This window comes from Ranitomeya variabilis, chromosome 5, assembly GCF_051348905.1.
Source record: "Ranitomeya variabilis isolate aRanVar5 chromosome 5, aRanVar5.hap1, whole genome shotgun sequence".
NCBI classification, from domain to species: Eukaryota; Metazoa; Chordata; class Amphibia; order Anura; family Dendrobatidae; genus Ranitomeya; species Ranitomeya variabilis.
Window position 1 is genome coordinate 629,933,626 of NC_135236.1, and position 20,525 is coordinate 629,954,150.

General features: G+C 40.7%; 1 protein-coding gene across 18 annotated transcripts in view; it reads left to right on the forward strand.

Annotated features, from left to right (window-relative positions):
- LOC143776637 (protocadherin gamma-C5-like) overlaps positions 1 to 20,525 on the forward strand; it is a 671,321-nt gene that overhangs the window by 418,487 nt on the left and 232,309 nt on the right. For 2 of the 18 annotated variants that reach the window (XM_077266215.1, XM_077266221.1), the window contains exon 1: positions 17,541 to 19,997. The exons of 15 other annotated variants lie outside the window; for them this stretch is intronic. In XM_077266215.1, the coding sequence (XP_077122330.1) occupies positions 17,556 to 19,997 (2,442 nt within the window). In that variant the 5' untranslated portion in view covers positions 17,541 to 17,555. Of the gene's footprint in view, positions 1 to 7,683; positions 9,791 to 17,540; positions 19,998 to 20,525 lie in introns of those variants that run through there. One more of the 18 variants, XM_077266258.1, reaches the window with a different exon arrangement.

Sequence of the window (20,525 nt, forward strand, 5' to 3'; positions counted from 1 at the left end):
TTAAAATAAAAAATATTGGTATACTCACCTCTCCGACGCAGCCTGCACCTTACCGAGGGAAGCGGCAGCGTTCTTTGTTTAAAATTCGCGCTTTTCTTTCCTTACGTGAAGTCCCGGCTTGTGATTGGTTGCGTGCCGCCCATGTGACCGCAACGCAACCAATCACAGCAAGCCGTGACGTAATTTCAGGTCATTCAGTATTTTAAAATTACGCTCCGGCTATGTGATTGGTTGCGTCGCAGTCACATGGGCGACGCAACCAATCACAGCAAGCCGTGACGTAATTTCAGGTCATTCAGTATTTTAAAATTACGTCCCGGCTTTGTGATTGGTTGCGTCGCAGTCACATGGACGACGCAACCAATCACAAGCCGTGACGTCACGGGAGGCTGGACACGCGTGCATTTTAAAATGGCTTCCCGGCTTGTGATTGGTTGACAGCGACGCAACCAATCACAAGCCGGGACGTCACGGGAGGCTGGACTCGCGCGAATTTTAAAATGCGCGCGTGTCCAGCCTCCCGGCTTGTGATTGGTTGACAGTGACGCAACCAATCACAAGCCGGGACGTCACGGGAGGCTGGACTCGCGCGCATTTTAAAATGCGCGCGTGTCCAGCCTCCCGTGACGTCACGGCTTGTGATTGGTTGCGTCGCCCATGTGACTGCGACGCATCCAATCACAAAGCCGGGACGTAATTTTAAAATCCTTAAGGACCTGAAATTATGTCACGGCTTGCTGTGATTGGTTGCGTCGCCCATGTGACTGCGACGCAACCAATCACAAAGCCGGAGCGTAATTTTAAAATACTGAATGACCTGAAATTACGTCACGGCTTGCTGTGATTGGTTGCGTTGCGGTCACATGGGCGGCACGCAACCAATCACAAGCCGGGACTTCACGTAAGGAAAGAAAAGCGCGAATTTTAAGCAAACAACGCTGCCGGTTCCCTCGGAGAGGTGAGTATAGCAATATTTTTTATTTTAATTCTTTATTTTACACATTAATATGGTTCCCAGGGCCTGAAGGAGAGTTTCCTCTCCTTCAGACCCTGGGAACCATCAGGAATACCGTCCGATACTTGAGTCCCATTGACTTGTATTGGTATCGGGTATCGGTATCGGATTGGATCCGATACTTTGCCGGTATCGGCCGATACTTTCCGATACCGATACTTTCAAGTATCGGACGGTATCGCTCAACACTACTTATCAATATTTATTTTTCATTATGCATAACAGATTTAAGGAGCTGAAGGGAAAGAAAAGGTAGTAGGATTGTAAGGGCTCTTTACATCAAATTTTAAACAAAATAATAATTCAATAATACCTAAAAAAATTGATATACTGTAGGATATAACACAAATAGATTCATTTTCCAAATATCAATCTTTCAGGATTTCTGATTTAGTGTTTTCTCAGATGCTTTTCTGACTATTGACCACTAGAGGGTAGACTTGTCATCCAGTAGATTTCTCAGTCTATACCAGAGAATGTGCTCATGTCAGCTCTGCGCTCTCCTCCCCCTGGCTCAGTGATTCACCCTCCCATCGTCTCTCACACAAAGAAGAGCTGCAGCCCTGATGAGAGCCGTGTGGATCTTTGTTTTCTTCAGATGGATTATCTTATTGGGATTATGGACAGATAAATCCATCACCCTCATGCATCTTGGATTAAACAGGATCTACATGACATCAAATATCAAGACAATCATTTAAGATATGGACATCAGAGGCTTTTGTCCGTGCTGGAAATGGCAAGTAGTCTGCTCCTTTCTCCTGTGTAGCTGGGGCTGGGTCTCTGGGCAGCTTCGTTATTCTATTGTTGAGGAGTCTGAGCCGGGGACATTGGTAGGAAATGTAGCTCAGGATCTGGGGATAAAACTTGCAGAGCTCTCTCAGCGCAGGATACATCTGAGATCTGAGAAATACCAAAGATATTTCAGTGTAAATCAGGCAAATGGAGGGCTGGTTGTGAAGGACAGGATTGATAGGGAGAGCCTGTGTGGATCTAGTCCCAGCTGTTTACTGCAGATAGAGGTTGTGGCTGAGAATCCTGTGGAGCTTTTTACTCTAGAAATAGAGATTCTGGATATTAATGATAATTCTCCCACATTCTCATCCATTAATCAAATTATTCAAATCACAGAATTAGTAGCATCTCCTGGTGCTCGATTTGCATTAGATATTGCAGAGGATTTAGATGTCGGTGTGAATGGTGTCAGTCAGTATACACTGAATACAAATCCTTATTTCTCATTGTCTGTGAAGAATCGTAAGGATGGAACGCTCATCCCTCAGCTGATACTAGAAAAGGTTTTAGACAGAGAAGAAAAACAAGAACATCACCTCATTCTGACAGCTATTGATGGAGGAGAACCGGTCAGATCAGGGACCTGCAGAATAACAATCATTGTATTAGATATTAATGATAATCCTCCAGTCTTTAATCAGTCAGTTTATAAAATCAGCATTAGGGAAAATCTGCCTCTGAATACTGTGATATTAACATTAAATGCGACAGATCAGGATGACGGAGCAAATGGAGAAATTCAGTTTTTTTTTGATGGTCACACATCGAAATCTACTAGAGAGAAATTTTCTCTAAATGAGCAAAATGGGGAGATTTCTATTTTAGGACATGTGGATTTTGAAGAGCAAAACTTTTATGAATTATCTATTAAGGCAGAAGACAAAGGTTTTCCAAAATTAGAAGGGAACTGCATAGTTCACATAGAAGTTGAAGATGTTAATGATAATTCCCCAGAAATTACATTTTCCACAGTTCTAAATATAATTCCAGAAAACACACCAATAGGAATTGCTATTGGGCATATTAAATTAAAAGATGAGGATTCTGGAAAGAATGGAGAGATAAAGCTGAGTTTATCACCAAATGTGCCTTTTAAAATAAGATTGCATCAGAATCGTTATGCATTGGTCACAGATGGGAAACTGGATAGAGAAGAAACCCCCCAATACACTATAGAGCTGACAGCCTCTGATTTAGGGTCTCCTCCTCTATACAGTAAAACAAGCGTCACCCTCGGGGTGTCAGATATTAATGATAATGCTCCAGTGTTCACGCAGTCTACTTATAATGCTTTCATTAAGGAGAACAGTGACCCCGGGACTCTTCTATGTACAGTATCTGCTACTGACCTAGATGAGGGGGTTAATTCTGATCTGGTTTACTCCATAGTTGAGGGTCAGATTGACGGCTCCTCTGTATCCTCCTTTGTGTATATTCATTCTAATGATGGGAATATATATGCTCAGCGATCCTTTGACTATGAGCAGATCCAGGTATTGCAAATCATCATAAAGGTAGAAGACTCAGGATCTCCACAGTTGTCTTCCACTGTTGCTGTCTTTATCTTTATTCTGGATACAAATGACAATCCCCCCTCTCTGCTGTATCCAGAGCACTCTGAGGACCTCATTGTCCATGAGAGGATTCCCAAGTCTGCAAGTGCTGGATATCTGGTGACAAAACTGTCCGCAGTGGATCTGGACTCTGGTCACAATGCCTGGTTAGTGTTTACTCTCATTGACCCCATCAGTTATTCCTCATTTCAAGTGTCCAAACTCACAGGAGAGGTGAGAACTGTAAGAGGATTACAGGAGACTGAGAACATGGAGCAACAACTTGTCATTTCTATCAGCGATCAGGGGACTCCTCCATTATCCACCACAGTGACTGTACTTCTCAGTATAGCAGATGAGGTTATAGTGGAAAGACCAAAATCTGGAGACTTCTTGACTAATTCCAAATCCCCATCAGATATGACTCTGTATCTAATCATCTCCCTAGTGGCCATCAGCTTAGTGTCACTTGTCACCTTCATGATATTATTGGTGAAATGTCTGAGGAAGAACAGTTATGATTACAGCAGTAGTTGCTGTATTCTTGATGGATCCCAATCCAAATCCTACACAGATCAGTATCATCCAGCTCTGTACCTGAACACAGACGGGACCTTAAAATACATGGAGGTCAGGATGGTTCCTCCAGGATCCCAGGGGCAGAGTTACCAACCTAATTTACCTCCAGCCCTGGAGCAGCGAGATTTCAGTATTGTGCAGCCTCTAAATTATCCTCAATTAAAGGATATATGTCAAGAAGCCTCATCTGAAGGGAATTCATCAAATGATGCTAATGATGTAAGTTTTCAAATTATGATATTTTTAGCATATTGCCTTAATTCATTGACAAAAGTGCAATATATGTTTTGTAATAGTCAGTCTACCCAAATTACACAGTCACACTGAGTTCTAAATTTGATTCTTCTCTGTAAGTGTTATTTATATTTGTTTATAAATAATGCTTTTACTATTATTTGGTATTGATATATTAACTTGTCACTGATTAAAAAGAAACAGTAGCACTTGGTTCACTCATAACTTTAGCGTTAAGTAGGATATCTGCTACTACGCCCTAACAGCTTACAATGTCAACTAATAAATAATTATTGGTAGTTTGTGGATAGGTTTGTTATGTATTTTACATCTGAGGTCATTGTTTCTGCATTGAAAAGGAATCTATCACAGAAAAAATCAAACTTTATCCAATATTCTTGCCCAATTTGTTGACTCCATATCATCTTTCCACAATTTGTTCCAAGCTGCTCTTGCAGAGGAGGAGTGGCAGTGAAGAAATTTAGATAAAATATGATTCCTTCAGTGATACAGTGACATCTTTTTTTTCAATGTAGAAATATGTAGTTTACAAGAGAGTGAAGGCTCATATAATGGGTGCTGTGATTCCTTTAAAGATTAAATCAACATAGTGCTGTGAAACTGTGCCATGCATCACTTTTATTTGCTTCAAATGGACACTCACAAACTTGTTTCTATTGTCTTGGCTGCCATATCTTGTTTTATAGTTTTTTTTTATTTCTGAACTATATAATCCCTTCATGACTGGACCTTTTTTCGTTTTTGTTTTTCATTTGCATTCCCAGAGCCATATTTTTTTTATTTTTCCGTCAATATGACTATGTGAGGGCTTATTTTTTGTGGGTCAAGTTGAAGATTTGAACGATGCCATTGGATTTACCATGTCGTGTAACAGAAAATGGGAAAACAATTCCAAGTGCGATGAAATTGTAAAAGAAGTGCAATCCCACACTGTTTTTTTGTTTGGCTTTTTTGCTAGGTTCACTAAATGCTAAAACTGACCTGCCATTATCATTCTCCAGATCATTTCGAGTTCATAGACACCAAACATGTCTAGGTTCTTTTTTATCTAAGTAGTGAAAAAAAAATCCAAATTATGCAAAAAAAAGTGCCATTTTTTTAGACCCGTAGCGACTGCATTTTTTGTGATCTCGAATTGGTTGAGGGCTTACTTTTTGTGTTTCAAGCTTTCATTTTTAATAATAACATTTTTTGTGCAGATATGATCTTTGGATCGCCCGTTATTGCATTTTAATGCAATATCGCGGCAACCAAAAAAACTAATTCTGACATTTGATTTTTTTTCTCACTATTCCATTTAGCAATCAGGTTAATCTTTTTTTATTGACAGATTGGACAATTCAGAACGCGGCGATACCAAATATGCCCATGTTTGATTTTATCTTTATTGTTTTATTTTGAATGGGGCAAAAAGGGGGGTGATTTCAACTTTTATGTTTTTTTTTCATAATTTTAAACTCTTTTTTTTACTTTTGGCAAGCTTCAATAGCCTTCATGGAAGGATAGAAGCTGCCACAACTTGATCGGCTCTGCTACATAGGAGAGATGCTCAGATCGTCTCTATGTAGCAGAATTACCTTCATTGCTATGAGCGCCGACCACAGGGTGGCCCTCAGAGCAATCCGGAATCAGCAACCATAGAGGTCTCAAGAACACCTGTGGTTGTCATGACAATGCACCGATGATCCCCGAACATGTTATGGGGGTCAACGGTGCAAGTATTTCCGGCCCAATGGCCGGAAGCACGCATTAAATTTAGTTGTCTGAGATTTACAGTAGCATTTAGTTATTAGACACGTGCGGATCGCGATTCCACCCGCGCCTATTGCGGGCACTTTGTCAGCTGTTCAAAATAGCTGACATTTCCCAGCTTTAATGTGGGCTCACCGCCGGAGCCCACCTCAAAGCGGAGGATACTGACATCAGACATAATATCCCGTCCGATGTCAGAAAGGGGTTAACAGTGTTTTTTTCTTAACTAATCTAATATTCCTAGCTTGTTACAAGGGGAAGAAATGGGAAATGATTCCTTAATGTTAAAGCCCTTATGTGTTATTTGTATTGTCGCTCACCTTGTCTAAATATATGAAAACTCAGAGACAGGTTGATGTGCATAATTTTTCTTTTTTATAAAGGAATAATTTTTAATTGGTACTGAAGGAATGTAAAAGAAATAACACTATAATTTTGAACCTTCATTGCATTATTTTTATTATCACACACATTGTGTAAACATCTGGAGAAGCAGTGAAAGCTTATTTTTTAGGTTATTGTTATTTTAAAAATTCAAAAAAGTAAATAAATATATATATATATATATATATATATATATATATATATATATATATATTTAATGTGGAAAAGATATATACTATTTGTCTTGCATCCTGATATACTGTATAAGTGGAACTAGAATCACAGAACACTCTAGTGTTGTCACTCGCCCCATAAGAATCTGGGTCTGGTTATAATAGAAGCTGAAGTGTTCACATACAGTCAATTTGTTCATTTCTTCTCTAATTATGCCTTGACACCAAGGAGGTTGTATGTAAAAAAACAACAACACTGAGCTATTGAAAGAGGTTGTTCAAAGATCTTTTAACAGAAATTAAAAGGAAAAGTGCAAAATAATTCTAGTAACTAGATCTATAACATTCTCGGGATCTTAAACACAGTCAAATGGATAATGTGCAATTTATATATATTGGCAGTGGTCTTTGTTACTGTCTACAAAGTCCTTTTGCTAAGAACACAAAGTATAATAAAAAAGAGTCACTAAACTGATTTATCTCATTTAAAGAATAACAAAATTACTATTCTCTTGTTACCTTAAATTTTTTTCAGCATTTTTTGCAATTGACCACTAGAGGGTAGACTTGTCATCCAGTAGATTTCTCAGTCTATACCAGAGAATGTGCTCATGTCAGCTCTGCGCTCTCCTCCCCCTGGCTCAGTGATTCACCCTCCCATCGTCTCTCACACAAAGAAGAGCTGCAGCCCTGATGAGAGCCGTGTGGATCTTTCTTTTCTTCAGATGGATTATCTTTTTGGGAATATGGACAGATAAATTCATCAAGCTCATGCAGCTTGGATTACACAGGATCTACATGACATCAAATATCAAGGCAATCATTTAATCAATCATCAAGATATGGACATCAGAGGCTTTTGTCCGTGCTGGAAATGGCAAGTAGTCTGCTCCTTTCTCCTGTGTAGCTGGGGCTGGGTCTCTGGGCAGCTTCGTTATTCTATTGTTGAGGAGTCTGAGCCGGGGACATTGGTAGGAAATGTAGCTCAGGATCTGGGGATAAAACGTGCAGAGCTCTCTCAGCGCAGGATACATCTGAGATCTGAGAAATACCAAAGATATTTCAGTGTAAATCAGGCAAATGGAGGGCTGTTTGTGAAGGACAGGATTGATAGGGAGAGCCTGTGTGGATCTAGTCCCAGCTGTTTACTGCAGATAGAGGTTGTGGCTGAGAATCCTGTGGAGCTTTTTACTCTAGAAATAGAGATTATGGATATTAATGATAATTCGCCCACATTCTCATCTCATGATCGCTTTATTGAGATCACTGAAGTGTTCACAGGTCCTGGTGCTCGGTTTGCATTAGAGATTGCTGAGGATTTAGATGTCGGTGTGAATGGTGTCAGTCAGTATACACTGAATACAAATCCTTATTTCTCATTGTCTGTGAAGAATCGTAAGGATGGAACGCTCATCCCTCAGCTGATACTAGAAAAGGTTTTAGACAGAGAAGAAAAACAAGAACATCACCTCATTCTCACAGCTATTGATGGAGGAGAACTGGCCAGATCAGGGACCTGCAGAATAACAATCGTTGTATTAGATATTAATGATAATCTTCCTGCTTTTGATCAGTCAGTTTATAAAATTAGCATTAGGGAAAACATGCCTTTAAAATCTACCATTTTTATTTTAAATGTGACTGATCATGATGATGGCATTAATGGGGAAATAGAATATTCATTTGATGATCACACCTCTAAATTTGCAAGAAAATTATTTACATTAAATGAAAGAAGTGGAGAGATTTATATGAGTGGAGTTGTGGACTTTGAAGAACAAAGCTTTTATGAGTTATCTATTAAGGCCGTAGACAAAGGACTTCCCAAATTAGAAGGAAACTGCATTGTTCAAGTAGAAGTAGAAGATGTAAATGACAATTCCCCAGAAATTACATTTACTTTTGTGGCTAATAATATTCTAGAAAATACATTGCCTGGGAATATTGTAGGATACATTAATGTAATAGACAAGGATTCTGGGAAAAATGGAGAAATTAAACTGGACTTATCACCAAATGTGCCTTTTAAAATAAAATATATAAAAAATCGTTATGCATTGGTCACAGATGGAAATCTGGATAGAGAGGAAACCCCCCAATACACTATAGAGTTGATAGCCTCTGATTTAGGGTCTCCTCCTCTGTGCAATAAAACAAGCGTCACCCTCTGGGTGTCAGATATTAATGATAATGCTCCAGTGTTCACACAGTCTACTTATAATGCTTTCATTAAGGAGAACAGTGACCCCGGGACTCTTCTTTGTACAGTATCTGCTACTGACCTAGATGAGGGGGTTAATTCTGATCTGGTTTACTCCATAGTTGAGAGTCAGATTGACGGCTCTTCTGTCTCCTCCTTTGTGTACATTCATTCTAATGATGGGAATATATTTGCTCAGCGATCCTTTGACTATGAGCAGATCCAGGTATTACAAATCACCATAAAGGTAGAAGACTCAGGATCTCCACAGTTGTCTTCCACTGTCCCCGTCTTTATCTTCATTCTGGATACAAATGACAATCCCCCTTTTCTGCTGTATCCAGAGCACTCTGATGACCTCATTGTCCAAGAGAGGATTCCCAAGTCTGCAAGTGCTGGATATCTAGTGACAAAACTGTCCGCAGTGGATCTGGACTCTGGTCACAATGCCTGGTTGGTGTTTACTCTCATTGACCCCATCAATTATTCCTTATTTCAAGTCTCTAAGCTCACAGGAGAGGTGAGAACTGTTAGAGGATTACAGGAGACCGAGAACATGGAGCAACCACTTGTCATTTCTATCAGTGATCAGGGGACTCCTCCACTATTCACCACAGTGACTGTACTTCTCAGTATAGCGGATGAGGTTATAGTGGAAAGACCAAAGTTTGGAGACTTTCGAACCAATTTGAAACCTCCATCAGATATGACTCTGTATCTAATCATCTCCCTAGTGGCCATCGGCTCAGTGTCACTTGTCACCTTCATTATATTATTGGTGAAATGTCTGAGGAAGGACAGTTATGATTACAGCAGTAGTTGCTGTATTCTTGGTGGATCCCAATCCAAATCCTACACAGATCAGTATCAGCCGGCTCTGTACCTGAACACAGACGGGACCTTAAAATACATGGAGGTCAGGATGGTTCCTCCAGGATCCCAGGGGCAGAGTTACCAAACTAATGTACCTCCAGCCCTGGAGAAGCAAGATTTCAGTATTGTGCAGCCTCTAAATTATCCTCAATTAAAAGATATTTATCAAGAAGCCTCATCTGAGGGGAGTTCATCAAATGATGCAAACAATGTAAGTCATAAATATATATCGTGATTACATTTCAACCAATTTATATGTCCAAACAAAACTGAAGTAAAATGCTATAATTTTGTTATTTATATTTCTTTACTGGAACTGAACGATGCGAGACTGAATTAAATTGATATAAAGAGAAATTGTATATCAATGCAGTTCAAGAAAGGTGAAGAGTAAACATATTGTAAATATCTTTCAAAGGATAAGCAATTTAGCAATTGCATTTTTGAAGTCTGAATCCTTTTAAATAAATTTTTAGATAAATCTTTAAAAAACTCATTATGGCCTTTGTATAAATATCCGGTTAATCTCATTTTATGTCACTTTTAGTTTTGAGACTATACGTATTAATATCAATAATATGTATGCTGTTGGACTGTCATAAGTTAATCCGATCATACATTTATGTTTTTTTCTAAAAAAAAAAAAAAAAAATTCTAGTATTTATTTAAGGGTTCTATATTTTGTGGCTTATTTACATATTTGTAATAACTATATTTTATAGATAATTGCATACAAATGGTTAATTATTGGGTTTCAGTGCTAAAATACTGTATCATACCTCTTTCAACAATAGTGAGAGCAGACTTCATGAGAAGTATATGTATGAAATCTATTTATTTTGCTTTGATTAAGTATATGATACCACTCCATACTAAGAAAATAAAACTATTAAGCAGAATATGGATGGACATGACTATAAGCTTCTTAAGATAATGGTGTTGCTGAATATTTTTGCTTTAGCACTAATATGGATCAAAATTCACAATGAAATCATGTACTGTAGGTACTAATCTGTTGAGTTGGCAACATTTCTGTTAATTTAGACAGCAATTTTTTTCTCTAGAGTTGAGATAAGACTCTTAAAAATGAAGGTCTATTTTTTTTGTCTATGAGGATAATGACTAATTCACATTGTGATGCATTATTTTGCACCCGCTTTTTGGGAATTTTGCATGCCACTTTCCTTTTGGCAAATTTGATATCAAGATATTTTTTTTCTGTTATGGGCAGATGTGATACTTAGCACCAAAATGAAAGCATGGACCACTAATGATTATAACAACAGTAATAATCTTATACCGTTACATGAAGAAATGATGGTAAATAAATCCATAATTATAAACCTGAGTTTTATTTACAGACATTTTAAAATATATTTTCTTAATTAGAGGAGCAAGAACAAGTCACGGAAGCCTGTTTATAAAAATGGAAGTCGATGATGTGATTATTTTTTTCTTTTGCATATTTATGTATTTGTTATATATTAATTAATGCTAGGTATTACTTAGCCAAATAATAGCTTTGCATTTGTCTTACATCTTGACATATCAATGAAGCTAGAATCATAGCACCAGTATTAGAAACCATTGCAAAGGACTCAGGACTTACCATTAATAAAATATGAAATTACCACAGAAAGTTACTGTCCCCTATTAGTTGTACTCTTATAACAGCCATCTTCATGAAATCTGCATTATGTGGGCTCCATAGTGCTCTTGCATTATTAATTTAGTGGCTAGCTGTATTAACCTTTTTCAATCATTGGGCGTAATAATATGCTGATGTCGGACACTCTCCCTTTGCAGTGAGCCCACATCTTTTCCTGCACATGGCACGCATAGCAAGTGAGCAATTGTGCTACATACAGGTGACCCGGTCATCGCCTGTATGTAGCAGAGCCGATCGAATTATGGCAGCTTCTAGTCTCCTATGGGGACTATTGAAGCATGCCTGAACCTATAAAAAAGTTTTGTTTTTAATATATATATATATATATATATATATATTTATATATATATATGTTCAAATCACCCCCATTTGCACCTTTCAAAATAACAAAAATTAAAAAATTAAACATACACATATTTGGTATCATCGTGTTCAGAATTGCCTGATCTATCAATAAAAGTATTAAATGATCGGTAAACGGCATAACAAGAAAAAAAAGTCAAAATGCCCGAATTGTTTTTTGTTCGCCATAACATTGCATTAAAATGCAATAACGGACAATCAAAAGATTGTACCTACACCAAAATTGTATCTTTAAAAACGTCATTTCAGCACGCAAAAAATAAGCCCTCATCCAACCCGAGATCACAAAAAATGGAGAAATTACGGGTATCAGAATGTGGCGCTATTTTTATTTATTTTTTAACAAAGTTTGGGATCTTGTTTTCACCACTTAGATAAAAAAAGAACTTAGGCATGTTTGGTGTCTATGAACTCGTAATTACCTGGATAATCATAATGGCAGGTCAGGTTTTAGCATTTAGGGAACCTAGTAAAAATGTAAAACAAAAAAACACAATGTGAATACACTTTTTTGCAATTTCACCGCACTTGGAATCTTTTTTTCCGTTTACCAGTATACGATATGTTAAAACCAATGGTGTCGTTCAAAAGTACAACTCATCCTGCAAAAACAAGCCCTCACATGGCCATATTGACAAAAAATAATAAATATGGCTGTGGGCAGGAGGGAAGTAACCGGGCAGCATGGTGGCTCACTGGATTGCACTGTAGCCTTGCAACACTGGGGTCCTGGGTTCAAATCTCACCAAGGACAACATCTGCAAGAAGTTTGTATGCTCTCTCTGTGTTTGCGTGGGTTTCCTCCGGGTTCTCAGGTTTCCTCCCACATTCCAAAGACATACTGATAGGGAATTTAGATTGTGAGCCCCATTGGGGACAGCGATGATTATGTGTACAAACTGTAAAGCGCTGCGGAATATGTTAGTGCTATATAAAAATAAAGATTGTCATTATTAAGTAAAAAAACAAAGCGCAAAAATGAAAATACCTCTGGTCATGAAGGGGATAATGGGGTAGAAGCAAGAAAAAAATTAAGACAAATTCTCCTGCTTGTGTGATTCTAATTGCTAATCAGATGGACTAATTAGAAGTGATGAATGTGCAAAGAGTCTTGAATTTGTCCTCTAAGATCTTAGGAAACCAAGGAGACATGGTACTATTTATAAAGTGTTCATAACAGAACTCTGGCTTAAATCATTTTAGTTTGTTCACAGTATTTTTAAGCAAGTCAAAAGTTGCACAATTGTTGGCATTGTCGGGTTTGGTTTTAGCCAGCAACGTCAATATAGGTGTAGCATCATAAGGATGGGCCATGACTACAACCGCCCATCAATTTATTGAAAAGTTACATCAATATATTGTCATGAATTTCTCCAGAAAATGTAGTTCTGTCTCTGACTAGACTACATTTCTGTCACTGCCGCAAGCCATTTCAATGGTGCTCCTAATTTATTAAGTACCGTCCACCTTTTAATGAATTAGGTCCATCATATTCCTGGTCAGGCCTCATTCATATGTTCAATTTTCTGGCATGCGTGTCATCTGTTTTTTTTTTTTTTCACGGAAACCATAGATACCAATTATAATCTATGGCGCTGCACCATGTCCATGTGTTTGCATAGACTGTGTGTTCATGCAAAGCACACGAAGATAAGACCATTTTTTTACCAGGAGCACAGATTACAAGAGCCAATACAAGTCTATGGGTTCTTGTAAAAACGTACAGCACACAGACGGCATCTGTGGATAATCTGTATTCTGTACGTGTTTAACATTGCAAAGCATAGGAAAAACCTTGGAATTGACTTTTCATAAACCATACCGGAAAAAAAACAATGAAACGTTGATGACTCACTGATGGCACATTGATGGCACACTGATGGAACATTGATGACACATGGATGACACACTGATGGCACATTGACCCAAAACACTGATTAGAACTGTACCATTCTTTTCGGTACCAGTATTATATGGATGTGTAAGGGCCTTAGCCTGTGCACAGTGTCTTGTTGGGTGAAGCAAAACTATAGACCCAAGTTAAGGAAAATAAAATGCAAAGAAGAGCATGAAACAATAGTCATAGCAATGTAAGAGATAACCACTGGGCTCAATAACAGGCTTCTTAAAACTCTAATAGCAAAATAAAGTCTAGATTAATGGATTTTGTATTCTTGAAAGATTTCATTTTCAGCTACAATCGATTATTTATTTCAATATGTATATATATATATATATATATATATATATATATATATATATAATATAACGCTGGGAGCGTCACTCTGTCCGAAGCCTTTAAAGACCGCGCAAGCGCCGGCGCAGTCTGGACCCCACAGAGTGACGCTCCCAGGAGATCACGTCATGCGTAAGTACTGAACGCACACCGCGATCTCCAATGGAGAAGCAGGGACGAGCCACGGAGCCAGGAGGGTGAGTATATTTACCTGTCCTCCGTTCCACCGCTGCGCGAGCCTCTGTCCTCCACATCCTCTGCCTGAGACGTTCAGTTCAGAGGGCACGATGACGCGCTTAATGCGCACCGCCCTCTGACTGAACAGTCACAGCCAGAGGACAGGACCCGGAAGATGGAGCCGCGCACAGCAGTGGAACGGGGGACAGGTAAATATAGCAAGTGGCGGGGGCCTGAGCTAGTGGCGACTCCGGCGCCTGACCCCCACAGCGCGCCGGTGTCCCCGCTGTTATGGACCTGGTGGTTAGGAACACTTGGAATGACCTGATAGGTAAACCAGAAATATAGGACAAGCTCTGGGGAAGTGGGAACTTTACTGACCGCAACCCTGATCCTATCACACACACTATAGGCAGCCGTGGAGCGTACCTAACTCTCCCTAGACGCCTCTTCACAGCCTGAGAGCTAGCTACCCCTAGAGAGAAACAAAGCCTCACTTGCCTCAGAGAAATTACCCCAAAGTAAAGACAGCCCCCCACAAATAATGACAATGAGTTAAGAGGAAAATACAAACATAGAAATGAAACAGGGTTTAGCAAAGGAGGCCCGCTAATTCTAAATAGTAAGAAGATAGCAAGGGAACTGTGCGGTCAGTATAAAATGCTACAAAAATGTCCACGCAGAGAATACAAAAAGACCCTCACACTGACTCACGGTGTGAGGGGTGCAACTCTGCACCCCAGAGCTTCCAGCTAGCAAGAAAATAGCATATAAGCAAGCTGGACTGAACTTATCATAAACTGAGAAACATTTTCCAAAAGCAATGAGCAAAAATGAACTAGCATGGACTTAGCTTCTCCTGGAGGAGTCAGGTCACAAGTGAAGTTCCAGAGAGATCTGAACCAATACTGAATACATTGACAGCTGGCAACAAGTAAAGATCTAGGTGGAGTTCAATAGGCAGCCAGCACAGCAGAAAACGAGGCAGCTGGGAGCCCAGCTAAAGACCAGCAGTACCACTCAAAGCCACCAGAGGGAGCCCACGAACAGAACTCAACAAAGTACCATTCACGACCACAGGAGGGAGCCCGAGAACAGAATTCACAACACCCCGCCTGCTCAGGCCCCCAGCACAGCCACGCACAGCCGCCCGCACTCTACAGAGCCACGCACAGCTGCCCGCACTCACCAGAGCCACGCATAGCCGCCCGCACTCAGCAGAGCCACGCACAGCCGCCCGCACTCAGCAGAGCCACACACAGCCGCCCGCACTCAGCAGAGCCATGCACAGCCGCCCGCACTCAGCAGAGCCACGCACAGCCACCCGCACTCAGCAGAGCCACGCACAGCTGCCCGCACTCAGCAGAGACACGCACAGCCACACGCACTCAGCAGAGACACGCACAGCCGCCCGCACTCAGCAGAGCCACGCACAGCCGCCCACACTCAGCAGAGCCACGCACAGCCACCCTCACTCAGCAGAGCTACGCACAGCCGCCCGCACTCAGCAGAGCCACGCACAGCCGCCCACACTCAGCACAGCCAGGCACAGCCACCCGCACTCAGCACAGCCACGCACAGCTGCCCGCACTCAGCACAGCCACGCACAGCCGCCCGCACTCAGCACAGCCACGCACAGCTGCCCGCACTCAGCACAGCCACGCACAGCCGCCCGCACTCAGCACAGCCACGCACAGCTGCCCGCACTCAGCACAGCCACGCACAGCCGCCCGCACTCAGCACAGCCACGCACAGCCGCCCGCACTCAGCACAGCCACGCACAGCCGCCCGCACTCAGCACAGCCACGCACAGCCGCCCGCATTCAGCACAGCCACGCACAGCCGCCCGCACTCAGCACAGCCACGCACAGCCGCCCGCACTCAGCACAGCCACGCACAGCCGCCCGCACTCAGCACAGCCACGCACAGCCGCCTGCACTCAGCACAGCCACACACAGCCGCCCGCACTCAGCACAGCCACGCACAGCCGCCCGCACTCAGTACCGCCACGCACAGCCGCCCGCACTCAGCACAGCCACCCGCACTCAGCACAGCCACACTCGGGCAGTAGAGCCGGAGAGAGAAAGATGGGAGCAACATATGGCAGAATGGAAACAGGAACAGGCAGAATGGGGGCGCGGGATGGGAGCAGCACATGACAGAATGATTGCGCATGATGGGAACAGCACATGACAGGATGGGGGTGCAGGATGGGAGCACATGACAGGATGGGGCGCAGGATGGGAGCAGCACATGACAGAATGGGGGCACACACATGACAGGATGGGGGTGTAGGATGGAGCAGCATATGACAGGATGGGGGCGCAGGATGGGAGCACATGACAGGATGGGGACGAAGGATTGAGCAGCACATGACAGGATGGGGGTGCAGGATGGAGGAGCACATGACAGGATGGGGGCGCAGGATGGAGCAGCACATGACAGGATGGGGCCGCGGGATGGAGCGGAACATGACAGGATGGGGACGCAGGATGGAGCAGCACATGACAGGATGGGGGCACAGGATGGAGCAGCACATGACAGGATGGGGCCGCAGGATGGAGCAGCACATGACAGGATAGTGACCATATGCCAATATAAATGCTCGCCACCAGGGCGTAGAACGGGTTCAATAGCTAGTATATATATATATATATATATATATATATATATATATATATATATATATATATACTTTCTTTGCCATGAATTTTTCCAGTCCAATTTCTTATTTAACTACTGTAGAATACCTCATACTAGATATCTTCTTTACACATCTTAGGCAACCACAAGAAAAAAAGTGTCTGATGATCATCATAAAAGTTGTGTATATAGTTAATTATCAGCTACTCATACTGTATGTTTATGGTAACAGTTTAGTATTGTTAACATAGAAATGCGCTTACAACTGGTTTTATATTCTTGTGCTCTAATTACACCTTATTACAGCTAAATGCTAGTACATAACTATAACCTTTCATCCAGTATGGAATATTTATTGTACAAATATTCTTTGGGGACAAGAGCTTAAAGAAAAGGGAGAGTTTTCTTCACAGTTTTCGCAAAACTAATACAAGAAAAATATTTCTTAGTGATCAAATATTGAAATATTGAATATCAATAAAAACTATTTTTTAAATGAACAAGTCACATGATTTTTAGAGTGATCAAATAGATAACATTCAAGTCTCTTCTGACATTTCAATTTTAGTGTCGACTTCATTGTGTTTGTTGCATTTCTCAATAACAACCACTAGAGGGTAGACTTGTCATCCAGTAGATTACTCAGTCTATACCAGAGAATATGCTCATGTCAGCTCTGCGCTCTCCTCCCCCTGGCTCAGTGATTCACCCTCCCATCATCTCTCACACAAAGAAGAGCTGCAGCCCTGATGAGAGCCGTGTGGATCTTTGTTTTCTTCAGATGGATTATCTTTTTGGGGGATATGGACAGATAAATTCATCAACCTCATGCAGCTTGGATTACACAGGATCTACATGACATCAAATATCAAGACAATCATTTAAGATATGGACATCAGAGGCTTTTGTCCGTGCTGGAAATGGCAAGTAGTCTGCTCCTTTCTCCTGTGTAGCTGGGGCTGGGTCTCTGGGCAGCTTCGTTATTCTATTGTTGAAGAGTCTGAGCCAGGGACATTGGTAGGAAATGTAGCTCAGGATCTGGGGGTAAAACGTGCAGAGCTCTCTCAACGCAGGATACATCTGAGATCTGAGAAATACCAAAGATATTTCAGTGTAAATCAGGCAAATGGAGGGCTGGTTGTGAAGGACAGGATTGATAGGGAGAGCCTGTGTGGATCTAGCCCCAGCTGTTTACTGCAGATAGAGGTTGTGGCTGAGAATCCTGTGGAGCTTTTTACTCTAGAAATAGAGATTTTGGATATTAACGATAATTCTCCCACATTCTCTATTATTGATCGCATTATTGAGATTACTGAATTAGTAGCAAGTCCTGGTGCTTGGTTTGCATTGGAGATTTCTGAGGATTTAGATGTCGGTGTGAATGGTGTCAGTCAGTATACACTGAATACAAATCCTTATTTCTCATTGTCTGTGAAGAATCGTAAGGATGGAACGCTCATCCCTCAGCTGATACTAGAAAAGGTTTTAGACAGAGAAGAAAAACAAGAACATCACCTCATTCTCACAGCTATTGATGGAGGAGAACCGGTCAGATCAGGGACCTGCAGAATAACAATTGTTGTATTAGATATTAATGATAATCCTCCAGTCTTCAATCAGTCCGTTTATAAAATCAGCATTAGGGAAAATCTGCCTCTTAAAACCATTATATTAAAATTAAATGTGACAGATCAGGATGACGGAGCAAATGGTGAAATTCAATTTTCTTTTGATGATCACACATCTAAATCTGCTAGAGAAATATTTTCTTTAAATGAAAAAAATGGAGAGATTTCTATTGAAGGACATGTGGATTTTGAGAAACAATACTATTATGAATTGTCTATTAAAGCAGATGACAAAGGTTTTCCAAAATTAGAAGGGAACTGCGTAGTTCATATAGATGTGGAAGACGTTAATGATAATTCTCCAGAAATTTCATTTTCCACAGTGGCCGTTAATATTCCAGAAAATGCTTCAACAGGAACAGTTGTAGGATTTATTAATATAAAAGATGAGGATTCAGGAAAGAATGGAGAAATTAAACTGACTTTATCACCAAATGTGCCTTTTAAAATTAGATTGCATCAGAATCATTATGTATTGGTCACAGATGGGAATCTGGATAGAGAGGAAACCCCCCAATACACTATAGAGCTGACAGCCTCTGATTTAGGGTCTCCTCCTCTATACAGTAAAACAAGCGTCACCCTCAGTGTGTCAGATATTAATGATAATGCTCCAGTGTTCACACAGTCTACATATAATGCTTTCATTAAGGAGAACAGTGACCCCGGGTCTCTTCTATGTACAGTGTCTGCTACTGACCTAGATGAGGGGGTTAATTCTGATCTGGTTTACTCCATAGTTGAGAGTCAGATTGACGGCTCCTCTCTCTCCTCATTTGTGTACATTCATTCTAATGATGGGAATATATATGCTCAGCGATCCTTTGATTATGAGCAGATCCAGGTTTTACAAATCACCATAAAGGTAGAAGACTCAGGATCTCCACAGTTGTCTTCCACTGTCCACGTCTTTATCTTCATTCTGGATACAAATGACAATCCCCCCTCTCTGCTGTATCCAGAGCACTCTGAGGACCTTATTGTCCAAGGGAGGATTCCCAAGTCTACACATGCTGGATATCTAGTCACAAAACTGTCCGCAGTGGATCTGGACTCTGGTCACAATGCCTGGTTGATGTTTACTCTCATTGACCCTATCAATTATTCATCGTTTCAAGTGTCTAAACTCACAGGAGAGGTGAGAACTGTAAGAGGATTACAGGAGACCGAGAACATGGAGCAACAACTTGTCATTTCTATCAGTGATCAGGGAACTCCTCCATTATCTACGACAGTGACTGTACTTGTCAGTATAGTGGAAGAGGTTATAGTGGAAAGACCAAAATCTGGAGACTTCCTGACCAATTCCAAACCTCCATCAGATATGACTCTGTATCTAATCATCTCCCTAGTGGCCATCAGCTTAGTGTCACTTGTCACCTTCATGATACTATTGGTGAAATGTCTGAGGAAAGACAGTTATGATTACAGCAGTAGTTGCTGTACTCTTGGTGGATCCCAATCCAAATCCTACACAGATCAGTATCAGCCGGCTCTGTACCTGAACACAGACGGGACCTTAAAATACATGGAGGTCAGGATGGTTCCTCCAGGATGCCAGGGACAGAGTTACCAAACTAATGTACCCCCAGTCATTAATCAACAAGATTTTAATGTCATTAAACCTTTGGATTTTCCAAAATTACATGATGTTGGTCAAGATATGTCTGCTGGAGGGAGTTTCTCAAATGAATCCAACAATGTAAGTGAAGCTGTACTTAAATTATTTTTTTCCTAATTTGTATTGAAAATATCAATAACATTAGTGGAAAATTAGACAATATGTGAATAGTATGGAAGATAAAAGATAATTGTTTCTGATATTTTTGGTATTTTGTTTGTTTTTTTACGTCATAATTATGTAAGAGAGCGGTATAAGATTTTGAAAATTCACTAAGAATCATGTTGCAAGAAGCAGTGGTTTTCCAGTGACAATCTTGTATCTGCACTTTATATGTGTTCTTTATATGTATATATATATATATATATATATATATATATATATATATATATATATATATATATATATATATATATATATATAGTATCAAAAAAGAAGGCAGCACTCCATTATTTCTAAAAGATGCAGGGTTTATTCAGACCCACATATCAGTGCCAGTGCGACGTTTCAGCTCTACTGAGCTTTTCTCAAGCCTTGAGAAAAGCTCAGTAGAGCTGAAACGTCGCACTGGCACTGATATGTGGGTCTGAATAAACCCTGCATCTTTTG